The 18,250-nt window shown below is 39.4% G+C and overlaps 1 protein-coding gene across 1 annotated transcript; it reads left to right on the plus strand.

Annotated features, from left to right (window-relative positions):
* The first annotated feature begins 427 nt into the window (after window positions 1-427).
* On the plus strand, window positions 428-17,942 carry LOC141798062 (mitochondrial intermediate peptidase-like). The gene is made up of 20 exons (XM_074679844.1): window positions 428-696; window positions 888-1,017; window positions 1,138-1,311; window positions 2,980-3,068; window positions 3,212-3,298; window positions 3,382-3,445; window positions 3,553-3,735; window positions 3,889-4,045; window positions 4,166-4,214; window positions 4,495-4,555; window positions 5,155-5,207; window positions 5,815-5,968; window positions 6,147-6,224; window positions 6,372-6,579; window positions 6,892-7,001; window positions 7,248-7,322; window positions 7,907-8,023; window positions 9,097-9,218; window positions 11,178-11,251; window positions 17,509-17,942. Exons 1-20 carry the CDS (start codon window positions 665-667, stop codon window positions 17,607-17,609), a joined length of 2,118 nt encoding a protein of 705 aa, XP_074535945.1. The 5' UTR covers window positions 428-664; the 3' UTR covers window positions 17,610-17,942.
* Window positions 17,943-18,250: the final 308 nt, after the last annotated feature.

Raw genomic sequence — 18,250 nt, forward strand, 5'->3', positions numbered from 1 at the left:
AGTGTTGTCTCCTTCCTGTATATTAGTATTAAATAAAAAATCTTGCACTATGATGCCATAAAACAAATTATAAATAGCTACAGGAAATATCAATATCAGAATCAGAAGAATCAGAATCAGAATCACCTTTATTGGCCAAGTATTTTCAAGAATACAAGGAACTTGACTCCGGGTTAAACTGCACAGTAAGTGTTATATGGCAGTAAGTGTTTTGTTTTTCAGCCCCCCCGATCAGATTTGTAACATTGACATCTAAAGGAAGAAAACCGTGTCGGTTAGGTTAGTCTCTTGTTCCGAAACCTCTTCTGATGAGCATCCTCAGAAGCCTCCAGGTGTTGTTTTGTGTGAAGGCCAGGCTTTTATTGTGAAGGAGTTGAACTCAGTGACGTCACGTCCACTGCGTGCGAAGATTGCTTTCCGGCGGTTAGTCGCACTTTCGATACATTTCACAGCTTTTAATCATTGTTGCATATAAAATTTTATAAAATACAACTATCATAAAAAACTAGAAAATGTTTTGAAATTTAACATACTATGGAATTACCTCCATAAAATATAGTTATATCTAATTATTTTTGTTGTAACTTTTCGCGAAAATGCTATCCCATTTCTTCACACGGACAAAATTCATGTAGGGAACCAGTGGTCGAAGTATGAGCACAGCATGAGCAGGAGCTCAGTTTTCAGCATTGACAGGTACGCGTCTTAGAGGACAGTAACCTATGTTATTAGCTATTTTTAAAGTCATATTTTACCAAACAGGCTGTCATTGAAGCTAACGTCAAGGATGTCCCCGGTCATCCTCTATCTCCAACACAAGCTTCAGTAATAAGGTTAGACATCAACAAAGTGCGCACATAGATTTACAGAATGTTTGCGTCCAAAAGGTTGCTGAACTTTGCTTCGCATAGAAGCATTTGGGCTCATGCTCGTAAAACGGTAACAACATGGTCTCCTGTCGGAGCTGCTTTCGGTGCCAAAACACAGAGAAGGCTGAACTTGTTGGAGAAAAACGGGGTTTGTATTTGTTCTCAATTATTTTGTTAACCATCAGCACTGCAACATAAGATAATGCACCCTTATCAATTTGAATTGAATGTGTTCACTGTGTGTGTTTTGTGTGACCCCTCGTTTCAGGGTTTGTTTGGAGTGCCAGAGCTCAGCTGTCCTGCTGGTTTTCAGGTGGCAACAGTAAAAGCTCTGAAAAACACAGAGCGTTTGGTGGATAAGGCTTGTTCTTGTCCCCCAGGGGTGAAGACAGTCGAGTACTTTGACCAGCTGTCAGATGGTTTGTGTAAAGTAGCAGATCTGGTGAGTCACAATGAAAAACCTGCAAAACTTCAACATTTTCTTTAACAACAGGTGTAATGAAGTTGTTATTATGGACACTGTAAAACCCATATTCAGTAAAGTCAGTTAAAATTTGCTGTTCTTTGTTAGCTTTAACAATTTTCCAGGGCAGCGTTAACCTCTTGTACAGGGCATCACTGATTAACAGAAACAGAATGGAATGTAATATTGAAGAACTTAATTTATACAGTCTTAAACATGAGTGATAGTAATGCAATAAATGATACAACTTAATCTCATTTAAAAACATGGGACATACTGTATCAGAGGTGTTCTGCAGTGCTACTGATTACACATGAAACAAAACCAAACAAATGAATAATTCATAGCTGCAACACTTTATGTTCCAGTGCTATTTTAAACAGTCCTCGTTTCAGCGAGGGTGGCAGATTGCAGTGTTGTGCCAGTTAAAAGTGAGATAGCGTAAAGTTAAGTTCTCACAGCCTACAATGAACTAGTTCTCGCTCATAGTTCAGTTTTTTTAAAGTACAGAATTTTTTAAAAAATGAGCAAGTTCACATCAGTGTTTTTCAAGCTGTACCTGCTTTCTTTTGCAAAAGGAACATTTGTTCTTTTATCTCCAGCCCCCAATCAATGAAATTTCCAAAACCAAGGGAATTACTGTATAGTCTTCAAAAGAATCTTAGACAGACATTAAAACGTAGAAACAGATTTAACTGCAATGTGTCGGCTGAATATTTGACTTAAAGAGAAGTAGAGGTGTCCCAGTTCGATATTGATATCGGATATCGATCCGATATCAGCAAAAAAACAAGTATCGTATCGTATCGGAATGCATCTAAAATCTCCGATATAAGCAGTTTCTGTTACCCATTAGTTAATAATAAATGGATCCGTTTTTCCTCATACCTACTGTTGCTGACTACTGTTCTTTGTTTGAATAATACCACTTAATCAAGCCTTTTCTAACATGACAGACATACTACAAAATAAGTAACAAAAGTATGCATGTTTAATTCTGATACCGTATCTGATTAATATCGGTATTGGCCAATACTCAATGCTGCAGTATCAGTATCGTATCAGAAGTGAAAATGTAATATCGGGACATCCCTAAAGAGAAGGTATTGTGTGCTTTTTCAGGCTTTATATTATCCCTCTGGTACCCATATACAGAACCTGTATTTCAGCCTCTGTCTGAAGCGCTTTGTTTTAGCTACTGTCTCTTAAAGGCTCCCTGCTCAGCCCTCTGGATGCCTGTCATGAGCTAAACAATGGACATACCTTGGTGTTTGAGGCCCACCCTTCCAACTCATCATAACCAATATCAGTAATATGTAGCAGTTTAAAAAAATTGCGCACATCTAGCATTGTTGCTTTAAATCCATGTTTGTGTTGCATAAAAATTGGAAAGAAGGTTTTGATGTCTTGTAAAATACAAATTATTTAGAATGAGAAACCCATAGTATATGTGCCGTCTCACGAAATCGTGGTAGACTTAGATGATACTATCAAGGATTAAAAGCAAGTGGGCTAGGAATGGCAGTTCAGTGTCTTTGATTGGACATTGCACTGTTGGATTTTATAACTATTTAAAAATGTTTCTTAATGAACTGTCTTGGTAACTTTATGGTTGTAAGTGAGCTGTTATTCCTCCTCTTACAACAGGCAGACTTTGTAAAAGTGGCACACCCAGATCCAGCGTTTCGAGAGGCAGCAGAGAAGACCTGCATAGAGATCGGCACAGTTGTAGAAAGGTAGGTTGTACAGTAAAAAAAAACACTGCGTATTCAACTCCTGAGCAAAACGTGTATTTTTACACCAAGCTCACTCCTGACTTTTTCTGCATCCTTTGCAAATACAGGCTCAAGCACCATTTGTTGACGTTTGTATGTTTCAGGTTGAACACTAATGTAGAGTTATGTAGGAGCCTAAAACAAATGCTTGACAACCCTGACGTAATGGCCCAGATGGACCCTGATTCCAGGTAATTATAGCACATTTATAAGTTGATTCTGAAGTAAGGTTGTTTTGGATGTAGAATCTATTTCTTTGTTTCTGCCCATCCAGACGAGTCGCAGAGTTGTTCATGTTTGACTTTGAAATCAGTGGAATTCATCTGAGTGATAAACTGGTGAGATGCTTGTCACTAAAAACATGAATGAGAACTTTATCTTAGAAAATCCTTGAATATGCTTTGCATTTGTGTCCATAATCTTTTTTGTCTTGCTCCCTCTGCAGAGGAAAAAGGCAGTCTCCCTTCACGTCAAGCTGTTGGATCTTAGCAACGAGTTTCTTGTTGGTGCTCATCTTCCGAACAGAATAGCGAGGTCTGTTATTCCTGAGCATTTACATCTGCACTTTGCAAGTGAAGGGAGCTTTGTCCAAGTTGCAGGATTGCATGCAGATTCCCCGGATGACTTGGTAAGTATTTCAATCAGTAAGTGGAGCATTTCTCCCTTTTCACCAGCAGGTGGCGCCTATAAACCAGAGCCATGTTAGATACTATGGGTTGATCTTTACTCCTGGTTTATATTTGTGATGTGAGTGTTGCTCTCTCCTCTCTGCAACTTACAGGTGCGAGAAATTGCCTACCGGATTTTTCTTTATCCAAATGCAGATCTCATGGAGTGTCTGGAAGAGCTGCTGAAATGTAGATATGAACTGGCCAAACTAGTGGGCTATGAGACGTACGGGCACCGAGCCTTAAAAGGGACAATGGCTAGAACACCAGGTAATAGTTTGAAAATACCGCAAGTTCTCCTTCAGGAGGTTGATTATGGGCTTATCAGTTATCTTTAAGTTTTCCTCAAAAATTCAACATGCTTCAACTGAATTTGACTTTGATTCACAGAGACAGTGATGAACTTCCTTCAGCTGTTAACTGACAAGCTAGCAGACAGGTAACTGTCTAATCTGAACATTTTTTCTTCAACATTTGATTGAGAATAATCCAGCCAAAAAATCACAACAAAATCTGTTCAAAGACAACTTTGTCATTTAAGACTTTCAGCTGACTGCTCTCCAATTAAGGCCCAGATGTGTGATCTTCAGATATATTAACTGCCATTGTTGGTCATAACTTTAATTCCTGAATAAAGAGAAGCTCTAAAAATCTGGAATTAATGCTTAGTTTTTCAATAAATCATAAACTGTTCTTGTGTTTCCCTTAAACTCTTGCAGCACAGCTAAAGACTTTAAGATGATGGGCAACATGAAGAAGAAACTCAACCCCCGTAATTCTGTGAGTAATTTTTTTTCTTTATCAGCAAAAACTTTTAAGATGGGGAGAATATATTTCTTAGCTTTCAGGCATGACTCAGGCAAATTCTAGATTCGAAGGTTTTTATTGTCAATTTTCTATAAACACATAACATAATATATAGATTAATCAAACTTCTCCACTTTTGTGATTTACTCTGTCCAATTTTAACACAGACTTAAGGTACAAGGCTTGATGTAGAAGGGTTAAAGGCTGTCCAGCTGTCAGATCTTTATGCTAATAAGAGCTTTGATGCAGACTTACCAAATGAGTCCACAATTCTGCAGACATTCCTGTGCAGTTTGGTCAGAGTTCAGTATTGGTGATTTACAATGTGGCTGTCCAGCCTCCCACAAGATGTAAACACAGCGAAAGATTGTCATATAGAGAAAATATTTCTTAAAAGAAAGAAAACTTGTAAACTTGTTTTATTGAGCTGTATTGTGGAGTGGAGCTTATGGGAGTGGCTCTATCTAGAGGCCACTCAGAGAACTGCAGTTAATGAGTATTTATCATTGATAGACGCTCCACAATTTATTGTGTTAATTGTGTTATGTGTTGTGTTATTTGTTCATTTGCAGGAGCTCATGCCATGGGATCACCCGTTCCTTAGTGGTGTCTTGCGTGCTGAAAGGTGAGGACCTACTGTCTTTGACTAGTCCAATTCTGAATGTACACTTGAAGCACATTCACAAAAAAAAAGCTACACTGCAGCAATTTGGCAGTTTCAGTTTTATTTGGATAACACCTTGTGTATGAGCTGTTTGAAACTTAGGAGTAGGACCCTCGATCCTTGCTCCTTAACCTTTCACAAAAAAGGAATAATGTCACTTTAAAATAATGTAAGTAGCTAGCTAGCTTCACAATATCAGATATAAAACTTTCAATCTTTAAGATAACATATTCAGCTACTATGAGTCTGATATATCCCTGCTGATCTTTTGGACTATGAAAACATGTTCAGAGAGAAGCGTATAAGTACTTTGTGTTTTTTGCTGGTATTTCTCTCTGTTTCAACACTCTAAATTCAGAAAAAAACATTCTCATAAATTTAGCTGTCTTCTGAAGCATTTGCATTTTCATGCCCTATTCCAAATCCTGCAGGGTGTACCACAGAGCAGGTTTTTGAGGGAAACTATCTGGGGAGTGTTATTTTGAGGCTAAAAGGTTTATTGGACAAGGCTCATTATTTATTTTGAGTTTTTAATCGCCTCTTTCTTTATTGTTTTTGATCACGGCAGGTACAACATAGAGCCAAGTCTTTATAGTCCTTATTTGTCTCTGAGTGCCTGCATGGACGGTTTGAACAACCTCTTCTCTCAGCTGTACGGTGTTTCCCTCATGTCTGAACAACCTGCTGCTGGAGAGGTCTGGAGTGAGGATGTCCGCAAGCTGGTAAATCCTTTTATAATCCCAAACATCAAGGATGTGTTGGTTCTTAACCTTTTTTTTAATCTGAGTCATAATTGATGGTTTTTATTTGAGAACTGCAAAAGTCCATAGTTCAAAGATGAAAGGTTTATAAACTGTTTGTGTGTGCTAAGTTATGTTTTATGTCTGTGTGCATCTCTAGGCTGTTGTACATGAAGAGGAAGGATTATTGGGATACATCTACTGTGACTTTTTCCAGCGCCAAGATAAACCTCATCAGGTGAATTTGGGCATTTATCTCTAAAGTTCTGATGATTCATGTTAGCTTCCCTTATGTAAACTCTCTAATGTAAGAAATATTGGGGCAAAAACCAAGAATACTCATCAGCCTACTGATGATCCCTCCACACTTCCCCTCTCTAAATAGGACTGTCACTTCACCATACGTGGCGGCCGCTGGTGCCAGGAGACGGGTCAGTACCAACTGCCGGTTGTGGTGCTGATGCTGAGTCTTCCCCACCCAACCAAGAGTGCCCCCACCCTGCTCACCCCAGGCATGATGGAGAACCTCTTCCATGAGATGGGACACGCCATGCATTCCATGCTGGGACGCACTCGCTACCAACATGTGACAGGTGCATTAACCTGACTCTGATAGAAACTACACATCCCCAAAATATTTATTTTACAACTTCATACCTCTTAGGCTACATAAAGCTGTCACCATGGAAAGATCCTTTAAAACAGTGGTTCCCAACCTGGGGTCTGCTGTCTTGTCTTTGACACAAGTAGTGGTGGCACTAGGGAAAAAAGATTTGGGACCACTGATTTAAAAGCGTCACCATTGTGAATATGTGGTATGTCCACACCCTGCAAGAATGAGCACTGCCCTTTCTTTGTGTTACTCTTTCTGTTTGGATATCTAATCTCTCCCATCTCTCATCTAGGAACCAGATGTTCAACTGACTTTGCTGAAGTCCCTTCTATACTCATGGAGTACTTTGCCACAGACTCAAGAGTCATCGGCCAATTTGCACGCCACTATGAAACAGGACAGGTACCTTAGACCCTTAAAATGGACTCCATTATGAAGTCTTTGCTTAAAAAACACTGTTCAGACATCTTTTGATAACCTTTAAAGTATATTTTACACCTTGACTACATCTATCTATCTCCCCCTCAATGATACATGACAGCACTTAACAGCAAACAACTTTATCACAGCCAAAAATTTGTTAAAAATCCCTGGATGACATGAAAACAATGTTAAACTGACATAATAATTCTGTCTGCTTCTGCTCAGCCTCTGCCGGATAGTATGGTGGCTCGCTTGTGTGAGTCCAAGAAGGTGTGCGGAGCAGCAGACACCCAGCTGCAGGTAATATGATCAACCATACATACATGACCTACAAATATATCTAAAAGGGATGGTCATATTTAATGTACAGAATACAGAGGAGTATTTAATTTAATGCCAAGAGAAAAGTCAACATGACAGTTTTCCAGACTCAACTTAAGGGTCAGAAAGTGTCAGAAAAACAAAAAAATAAGAGTTTTGTAGAATATGAGAAAAACTCTAACTTATCAAAAGAAAAATTTGAATTTTTAGGAAAACAGTCAGTAAACTGTTGTATCTTGAGATTCTGAGATTGAAGTCAGATGTCTGACTATAGCCCTGGAATTCAAACTTTTAAGACAGAATCAGAAGAAAAAAAATCTGAATCAAATTACTTTGGTTAAAGTTTCTTCATAATTTGTTACTCATGCCACAAGTACAAAGTATATCTAGTATGAAGCTTAAACCATGTAGCAGATAAAAAAATCACAGGGTTGTTAACTCAGTCCAAGTCAAAAACAGAAGCAGGTAATTGGTTTTGATGTTTCCTGTTCTTTTGATGCAGTGCTTGTATCTGTTAGACCAATTCAGTGAACAATTCTTAATACTTGATTTTTCCTGGACAGATATTTTATGCTGTATTGGATCAGATCTATCACAGCACACCTCAGAACAGCTCCACGACAGACATCCTCAAAGAGATGCAGAAGAAATTCTACGGCTTGCCTTATGTAAACAATACAGTAAGTTCCTCACTCTCTGTGTGCCACTTTTACTGATCAACTTGTCTTTCAAATACAAACCTAAGATTATATACAGGAAGCTCTATATTTGACTCAACTCTCAGTTTAGGTTATTGAAAGACAAAAACTAAAAGATTCTTGATGGAGAGGTTCTTTAGCCTCTTCTGCCTTTCTTTTCTTCATCCTCTTGCTTTCTGCTTCCTATGTTTAACTCAGACCCTGTTTTGTTTAAGCCATTCAAGCCTTTTATGGAGCTCTGCGAAAAATGACAACAGCAGGACATTTTGAATGTGCCCTCCCTGGGGGAAATATCTGAAAGTAATCCTCAAAAATAAAAAGAGCTCTTCCCCTACTTTTGCAGCTGTTGCTGTGAGTCAGCCAGAAACGGCTTTCATGAAGCATTTACTTCTGGACTATTATTATAAAGGAGACATCAGGAAAAGAGATTGTAGATCAGCTGTGTATTCCCCATCAAATGGAGTCCTTCCACTTTTCAACTTCTGCTTCAAAGACTGTGGTTTATCGTATATAGTTTTCCACCAATGGAGTCAATCCCTCAAGTCTATAGACTGTTGTTTAATTGGGGAAAAAAGATTTATTTCCCTGAATTTATGTAACACATACATTGTGATGTCAAAGGTTTTATGTGTCTAATGCTAAGGTGAAAAGTTATAATTATGGGTTTCTTAACTTTGGCATGCTTTTTGTCTTAATGGTTAAGTGTTTGGGTGTTTGCCAGCTGAATTCCCCCACAGCACCAGCTGTGCAGCGCATAAAAAAGACTGACTTCAAATACATGGTGGACCTCCAGGCAGTTACACTGATAAAAAGAAGAGAAGGAATTCCCAACTTTGACTGTGGTCTTTTATTAGAATAGTTATCCCCAGTCATAGTGACTTCACAAAGATACAAAACCTTTCTGTATATCTTCAAAGCATTCCCTGATATCTATTCTGAGGACATTTGTTCATTCATATCCAGTCTTGAGAAGAAGAAAGACTACCTTTTCTCTTATACAGTGTTTCTTTTAGGTGATAACACTGTGGCTGAACTGTTATTAATGTTCTCTCTAGGCATGGCAGCTGAGATTCAGCCACCTTATTGGCTATGGAGCCAAGTATTACTCCTACCTCATGTCCCGTGCTGTGGCCTCAATGGTGTGGAAACAGTGCTTCATGCAGGATCCTTTAAACAGGTGAGTCCACTGGAGGTTGGTAGTATCTCAAAAACAACACTTTGAATTAAGCACTTAATTCAGTCTTTTTTTAAGTGCATGCTTTACAATATGATCCTTTAAATCTCAACAACTTTGACACAACAGCAGAAAGACAGAGAAAATCAAAAAAGGACAAAAAACAAAACGAATGCTTTTACTGTCACAATTGTTTGGATAATAGTTTGACTTAAGCTGCGTTTCCACCAAGCAGTTCGGGTCGGTTCAGTACGGTTTGGGACGGTTTGGTACAGTTAAGCCTGATCCTGTTTGTGTTTCAACAGCAAACTGTGCCCTCTCGTGGTAAGCGGCGTGTGAGCCGGATGCTAAAAGCCCCAGCTAGTAAACAAAAGCGTGACGCTGTAGCCGTATCTGTCCCGGGATAAGTCAGTGGAAACGCTGCAAAATGCACGCCGTACCGAGACAAACCGAATCGGACTGCTTGGTGGAAATGCAGCTTTACTGTCAGACTATTATCCAAACTGAAGAAAATACTTTAGCTTGAGCTGCAGAGGGCATGGGATAACTAGGGATGGGTACCTTTCACATTTAAAATTATACAATACCGATGCCCAGTACCTCCCAGGTGCCGGTACTCAATGATACCAATTTTTGGTACTTTTTTGTGTTTATGTGGCGAAAAATATCATTTTTTAAATAATAAAACATATATTTTTTAATTTAAAATATTTATTTTTCAATATGTGACCTTGCAATGCTGTGTTCATGTCCAGCATTGGAAATTGCCTACTCTTCCACCTCATAGTCACAAGGATGCATTTAGGTACCTAAACATGACACCTTTTGATTTTACGTTAATCGGTACCTGGTACTTTTGACAGAATTCGGTCCATACCTGTACAAGTACCTAATTTGGTACCCATCCCTAGGGATTGCATTAGTGTTGAAGATCTCAGGAAATATACTGATGCTGCTGATGCTGACGTGTCACACCTGTCATTCTTCAAATGGACACACATTGTTTGTCTCATCTTCTTGCCAAATAACAAAAAACTTTTCATTGTTTTTGAATTAGTACATTGACAATGTAACAATTCAAACTAAAACTTTTAGGTAAAAAACACCAAAATGATATCTTTAGAGCTGTCTTTCTAGTTAAAAAAATCAACATGTCCATGTACCTATTGTAATGTCTTTCAGTGTAATTCTAGTTGTTGTTTTTAGTTGGAGTTATTGTAGAAACCTTGGTGCAACTTTCCTTAGATGGTAGATTGAAGATTTAGCCAATCACAGTGAGAACAGTGATCGATTTCATCATTTTATATCAAGTCAAAACTGTGAGAATGCTCATCAGTTACTGGGACATACTTAACACCTCAGACAGATGAAGAGGAGCTCATTAAACCCCTGTAATCAAGTTTCCAGGTTTGATCTATTTTCTTTGTAACCTGTGTTTTGCTTTCCATTTACTCATTGTGTTGATTAGTAAAACTGTTGATGTAAAGACACAGCTTAAACCTGTTTGTGTTGCGTCCTGAGATGGGTCACCTTCCCAAGAGTCTAACGAAGCCTTTGCTACCTGACATTGAACATTAAAACGATATGAAACTCACACTAACTTGATAATTGTCTGCTGCATTTCAGAAACACCCACATTTATTCTTAATGACTGATCTCCTCAAATTACCTCTAAAGAGTTTATTTTTTAAAACAGAGCTGCTTCTATTTCTTCATTTAAGAACCATTGGAGCTTTTCCCCTGAGCCTCTTTTTCCTTTTCCCTTTCTTCTTTACTTTTTGTCTGAGTCAAACCTGCAAGTTCGAAAAAAAATTTTTTCCTGTCACCTGACTGAACATGCAGCTTAGAAGGCCTGGCCCTGGTCTGTAAGCGGTAGCTGTGGTGGTGTTATTGCTGGCAGAGTATGTGGAGCCTACTGTCTGCTTCATAATCTCTTTGCTCTGTCTCTTTTGTCTCCGTCAGGGACATGGGTGAACGTTACCGACGGGAGATGCTGGCACACGGAGGGGCCAAAGAGCCAATGCTGATGGTAGAAGGTAAGGCACGTTCAGGCCTCAATTCCCTTGCTGCGTTCTTCATTTTTGGTCTCTCATCCGACTCAACTGCCGACAGGCTGTAGTATAACTTCACTTTAAGTGTTTTAATGAAAAAATGATTATTAATCACTGGATATTGTAAAGAGAATGCTAGAATTAGAGTTCCACTGGAGTCAAATCAGAAAACAAAATGCCACTTCACTAATTCCCAGGAAGGATCATTTATTATTACCCCTCCTTTTGCCTTTGATCGGCTTCTCTTTCCCTGCATCTCGCTGCCACAGTGGCTTATCGACTGCAGCTGAAGAACAGATGAGAAAAGGCAGACGGGGGAGGGAAGGAGTAGAAATATCAGGTGACTTTTAGGAGTGTACTGTAAATCTCCCCCTCAGAATCTCCTCCCCCCTGAGTCCAGAGTGTCCTTCTAACTGCTCCAGCCAGCCTCCTGAAATTACAGCCACCGACAGATCAGAGCCTTAAAATGATATCTACCGTTCTTGTGTCAATATTTGCTTTTATTATTCCCTTTGAAGTGAGTGCTACCCTCTTTACAGGCCAAAGTCCTGTGTGCAAGTTGAGTCGTATTCATCTTTTGTCTGCCGAAAGTCCCAGGAGAAGCCTCAAATTAATAGAAATATCTTTTTTATCGATGTTATTTCCAGTTTCACATTTTTAAAATAATACCCTCAGAGCAGACCTTTCTGCACCTGCAGTTATGGTAGTCATCTCAGACCATTTCCTCCCTTTTTGAAACCAGGGTTACGTGTGTTCACTTTCTGGAGAAAGGTTCAAAGCTATAGTCAGATAAAGCTGCAACAGAGAGTGTATTAAAGCATTTCACTTCTATGTTTGTAAGATTTAGTGGAATGGAATAGGGTTTTGAAACGAATCAGGATTGCCCTCTCAAATACCTCGAATCTTGGCAAGAAGTTGAAAACTAGAAAAAAAGACAGAATCCAGATCTAATCTATTTACATAATCCTTTCACACAAAGACCCTCAGTGGTGCAGGTGTGTAGCATTTCCACTCTGTTCCCTTTGGTGAGTTGGTTGAAGGAGAAGTGGAGCATGGAACTGGAGCAGGCCTGGCAGAGCCTGTTAGAGGTTAGGTTTTTTCCAAGTGGTCTTTGGAAACAGCAGTATCACAACTGTGTGAGCGAGTTGGAGAACAGAGGAGGTAAGAGCAAAGACAAAGAAAAAAAGGGACTGAAAGGTGATCAACTGACTAATCCTTGGCTCTGATACAGAGAAGGCCTTCATGGGCCAGACTGTTCCTTTATCCTCAGGGGGCTGAACATGGAAAATGGATCTAGTATGGCTTGGTAACTTTGTCTCAGGAACCTTTTTACTTCATCTGCATCATTTCTGCTGAACATAAAAGTTGCACCATTTTCTATTGGGTCCCATTGTTGTTCAACTTCATTATCTCTCCTGATAATTCCCCTTGATCCTGCCCTGTTTCTGCTCTTCTTGACTTAAAAATGCAGTTCTCTTTATAAAGGGTCAGATAAATCAACATTTTTATTCTCTTTGATTACAAAACTTGCATTTAGATCCATACTTTGTAATTTTTAACTCTGGATTATCTGTCAGGAGCCCCATTCCTAGTCCACATCTAACACTGAAAAACTAAAAGTGACTGTAGTGACTAAATTCATTCATTTCATTGAATAAAAAAATTCATAATCATTGTCCTTTGCATTGATTCACTGAATCATCCAACCAGCAAGTTGCTGTTTGATCTTGCTAGCATGTCATAGTCTGCTAGTTAAATCTAAATACTACAACAACAATGTATGTATCAGGGCTGAGTCAGGATTTTAGATTAATCATTTGATTCTAAAAATCAAATTGTTTATGTGACCAGTGTCTCATCCTTTAAGGTAGAGTCTGCAGCAATTTTTATAGTTGTTCGTAAACACAAATTCAAACCGGGCTCCACCTCCTTTGCTCAGTGCCAGCAGCAGCGCACACCCACAGCCTCCGACCATGACTACGTGAACACACTCATTAGCCCAGCAACCACCTGCAACATCACATTTCTTTGTAGGAGAGACTTGAGAGCCAAACATTGTACCTGGCATGTTAGCACAAGCTAATCACGGATATTTGACACATAACAACTTGCTCTTTGTCCTGTGTTGCTCTCCAAGTGCTCAAAAGCAAGTGAAAGTCGAACCAAACTTCACCCTAGTTTAGGAAAAAGTTTTATCTGTTTGGCACTTCATTTCTCTTGGGTTTTGTCATCTTCTGTGGTTGCTCCAGATAGCTTCTCCCACTCGCCAATCAACACACAAAGTCACTTGCATGCTGGGTGCTCTGTGATTGGCTGGGGTAACCAAGCTCTCTGGTCAGAAACACCCTGATACGTCCCAAAAACATTAGCAGTTAGTTAGAGGAGGGGGGTTGAGGCAGACACGGACACTGACACACATGTCTAGAGGCGCGTAAGAGATGATTAAGCAGGATTATTCCTGTAAAAATTGACATTTTATTTTTTATTTTTAGGAAATCCTGCAGACTCTGCCTTTAAACGTTTCTTTTTACCAGCTCCTGGTTATGTGACGTAGCCACCACAGCATGTTTGCAGGGTACCTGAAATCTGTTTGCAGTTGAATAACAAAAACTTTCACAACATACAAAACAACATGAGAAATTATAAGTGCTGATTGCTGGTAAAACGGGTGCGATTCAAAAATGTAGAAAAACATGGAGACATCAAAGAGTGCTGGGAAGAACTACTGCAAAAGTATTTTAAAAAATTAGGTTACATGCAAACTTTGCAAGAGAACATTCAAAATAATTGGTGTATAGTTAGCAGTGATTATAGAGTAGTATTCTGTCTGAAATGCCCATCCCTAATAAGTACAGGTGAGACAGAGGGCAAAATCATTAGTGGTGTTGGTTTCATGTCATAAAATTGGGTGGGAGAAATTTGATGAGAAGTCTGGGACTTCTCAGTTTTATTTAAGTCTATCTAGTTGGTACCAAGAGTCAGTGGGACTTATCGTTGGATCATATTTGTCAATAAGCTGGAAAATACAGCCCAGAAATACCCAGAAAGCTTTGCTCACTTTCTGGGCCTGTTCAAAACTTCTTCAACTTCAAAGGCGTAATTACAGAGGCAGTAAGCTGAAGATTTCGCCCCCAGGTTTGACAGAGGCAACTCTTCTACACACCGTGACATGTTAAGAATGGTTACAAGCAGTGACTGAAGAACTTCTGAAGCAGCTAGAAAATGTCTTTCAAGAGTCTGATCATAAGCTTAGGTGGCCCAAAGCATATGTGGGGTAGTGTGAAGTTTTAGAAAAAGAATGATGGTTTGTACACAAATAACAGAAAAGATATAAAACGCTGAGACTACTATTTTATTGATCATTTCACAGGAGTATGGTTTATTCTCCTGGTTAAATGCAGATTTTCCTCATTACAGCTCTTTGATCTTCATTTTAAGAGCTCATCAGCAGTCATTATGGTCACAGTAAAAAAGCATTTTGCAGGGCTATTAAATGACGGCAACCAATAATAGTTAGAAATGCTGCTTTCATGTGGCTGCCTTTGTCACAGGATCCAGGGGGCTTGTGGCTGTGGGACCGCTGTACATTAGTATCATTTCGTAGCCAAGGGGCAGGGTGCAACCAGCATAAGAGGAGATGATAATCCCTACTCTGCTGCTTTTATGCACGGCAGCTCACTGCAGGCTGGGCCAAGCTTGCTATCTCCAAGTATCTCTTGAGCTAGTTCTAGGATGTCAACAACATGTGTGCGTGTGTGTGTTTGACTGTCCTTGCCCTGCTGTGCCTCCATGCATTCAGAATACTCTTTGTGTCCCCGCTCATGGTGCCTGTGCAGACTTGCTTGTTTCAGGGTATGTGTGTATTTGAGCGACTAAGTGTGCACATTAGAGGTGACCAATGCTACAAAGAGGGGGAGGGAGAAAGGGCCTATTTACATTGGCAGCAACACAAGGGGAAATGAACTGACATCAAAGCAAGCATTCAGCTGAATTGTAAAGCAAGCAAAAGAGACCTCCACGCATGAGCTGGCAGTCAGGGTCTGAAAACAGAGGGAGACGTTAACAGGGCTTGCTGGCTGGCTGAGCAATCTTATTTGGTCTGCAGAAATGGACACTGTATTAATAAGAGTTCATGAGTGTGTTGGCTCAGGAATATCCTTTTAATGCTCTTTTGATAGTACAAAACAACTCATAGTTGTTTTGCAAATGTAAATGCTGATAAAGTCAGCAGTTAACCCTTTTTGTTCTTCACAGCTGTGCCCTGTTTAGAAGAACAAGTTCAGTTCATTTTTCCTTCAAAGGTGTACTCTCCCTTTCAGGATGAACTCAGATGAGAATTGTGATTTAAAAGAAGTTAATGGCAAATTACATCAGCCAATCGAGAAGGGTGGCCTCGGCCTCCCTAAATTGCTATTTTATCATTATGCCTTCAGCTTCAGGCACCTAGCACAGTGGTCACTGCCCCCTGAAAGAGCTCCCCCTTGGTTTATTATGGAGCAGTCCGTATATCCGTCACTCCCTCCTCTTTCATATATAACAGCTAGGTTACCTTCTGATCTCAAGACCCACCCTATCATCTCTCACCTGCAAGATGTGTGGAGGAGGGTCTCCAGACTGTTCAAAATTAACCCTTACTTAAATTTATCAGCCCCTATCTGGGCAAACCCTAAACTACGTATAGGAAATTCTACATTCGTCTGGAAGGAATGGGTAGTGAGGGACATCCACACCCTGGGGAATTTATATGAGGGCGGCACATTGAAGTCTTTCGAGGGACTGGCTCAACAATACAAGTTACCAAGAAATCAGTTCTGGAGATATTTGCAGCTGCGACATTTGCTGGTGCGCACATTCGGATCTCCTCGGCTAACCCCCATGGGTGTGGATCTCCTGAAACACGTCTTGGATCTGTTCGGACGGGGTCACGAGGCATCTAATTACTATGCTTTGTTTATGGACAATGATTTAGATCATAGCAAGATAGTCACAGCCCTTAAAACAGTTTGGGAAAGGGACTTGGGTTTCACTTTTGACGAGGATGAGTGGGACACGATCACAGGGATCTCTAAAATGGTATCCAGGGATATTAAAACCAGGTTGATACAATTTAAAATCTTCCACCGTTACTACTGGACCCCCTCCAGACTCTTTAGGTTGGGTCTGAAGGAAGACCCTTGCTGCTGGAAGTGCGAGGCAGAGGAGGGTTCCTTAGTACATGCCCTTTGGACTTGCTCCAAAATAAGAGATTTTTGGGAAAGCCTTCATAATCACATTTCTGCAATTGCAGAGACTGAATTCAATTTTGCCCCCAGTCTATATATTTTGGGGAGCCCTCTGTCTCTTAAGCACATCCCAAAACCAATAGCAGATTGGATACAAACGAGTATCATGATCGGCAGGCAAATAATAACGAGGGGATGGAGGTCCCGAGAAGGGCCTTCATTCAATAACTGGCTTCTAGAATTAAGTAAAGTTGCTGCTTATGAAAAGATTTCTTATAACCTTGTAAATGGAGGTGGAAAATATCTCAGTAAGTGGGGAAAATACTTAGAATTTAACTCATGGCAAACTGTATAGGGAGGACATATACAGGGGTAGTTGTTTTTGATCTCGTGGCGAGGGACCGGACTGACTGGAACTAATGGCATGGAGTGGTTTGAGGTGCAAGGGCTGCAGTTATGTAAACATCTTTACATTACTGGCTCTGGCTCTGACCTGTTTTTTTTTTTTTTTTTTTCCTGTAATGTGCTGTTTCTTTTTTGTTTGATTGCTCCTTGTTTTTTTTTTTTTGTTTTTTTTTTAATATGTATGTATGTATATACATGTACATATATATATATATGTATGTATTTGTGTGTGTGTGTGTGTGTGTGTGTGTGTATGTATGTATTTGTATATATATATATATATATATATATATATATATATATATATATATATATATATTTTTTTTTTTTTTTTTTTTTTTCTTTTTTCTAATTTTTTTTTTGTTTGTTTGTTTGTTTTTTGTTTTTGCGTTTTTTGTTTTTTTTTCCACAACGTTCGTTCGGCAGTGTGCTTATTTGCTTTTTCTGTTTTACCATTTTGTTTGGTCTTTTGTCTGTCACTTAAGCCTATAAGTGCAACGGCACTGCGGTCGGAGTGTGTATGTCCACTTAAAAATGTTTAAAACGCTCAATAAAAGTTTAAGTCATAAAAGAAGTTAATCATTACTTTCATTTGTGTTTGTGTGTGTGTGACAGGGATGCTGCAGAGGCAGCCCACCATTGAGGACTTTGTGGATGCCCTTGTGTCTGAGCTCCAGCCAAATTTTGAAACATACATCATGGACTCTGAATCCTGAAAAATACCCCTGGAAACATGAAAATGGACTTTAAACTTCAGGAGTCAAAGAGATCTGTACCTGTGAATGGTTTGGTTATCCAACATTTTTATATATTACTGCTCTCCTTAATGTCACTTTGACTTATGTGGTTTTCTTTACTTGCTTTGCGTTCAACAGGCTATGAAAGAAGAATAAAAGACTCTTAAGAAATAAAAACTTGAAAATTTATCTCTATAAACAGAACATTGGAAGTAGGAGTAAACTGTGTCCCATCAACAAATGTTTGAAATTCTTTTATATCTTGTAAGATAAGGGATCGACTTTTCTGCGTGTGTGTGTGTGTGTGTGTGTGAGTGTGTGTGTTTGAAGTGAGGCTTTATAAAGCACTTATTGTGTCCCACGTGGGTCTGTAACCTTCATGAAAGCTAAGCTATGTTCCACTGCAGACAGGGTTTCTACAATCACACACTTTGGTCAAATAAAGTGTCCAAAATTTAAAAGCATTAACCTTTTGATTAACATGTGCATCAACTTTTTTACTGCTTCAGTTTCGAACAGCTCCTCTGTAACACTCAATGGTATTTAAACTGCTCAGTAGTAACATGCAGCAACACAAAGGCTGATTAATCATTAATACTTTCTCTGCTCAGTAAAAGCTC

This window comes from Halichoeres trimaculatus, unplaced genomic scaffold (genome assembly GCF_033239565.1).
Source record: "Halichoeres trimaculatus isolate MK-OKI-2021-1 unplaced genomic scaffold, fHalTri1.1 fHalTri1_scaffold_9, whole genome shotgun sequence".
In the NCBI taxonomy this organism is placed as follows: domain Eukaryota; kingdom Metazoa; phylum Chordata; class Actinopteri; order Labriformes; family Labridae; genus Halichoeres; species Halichoeres trimaculatus.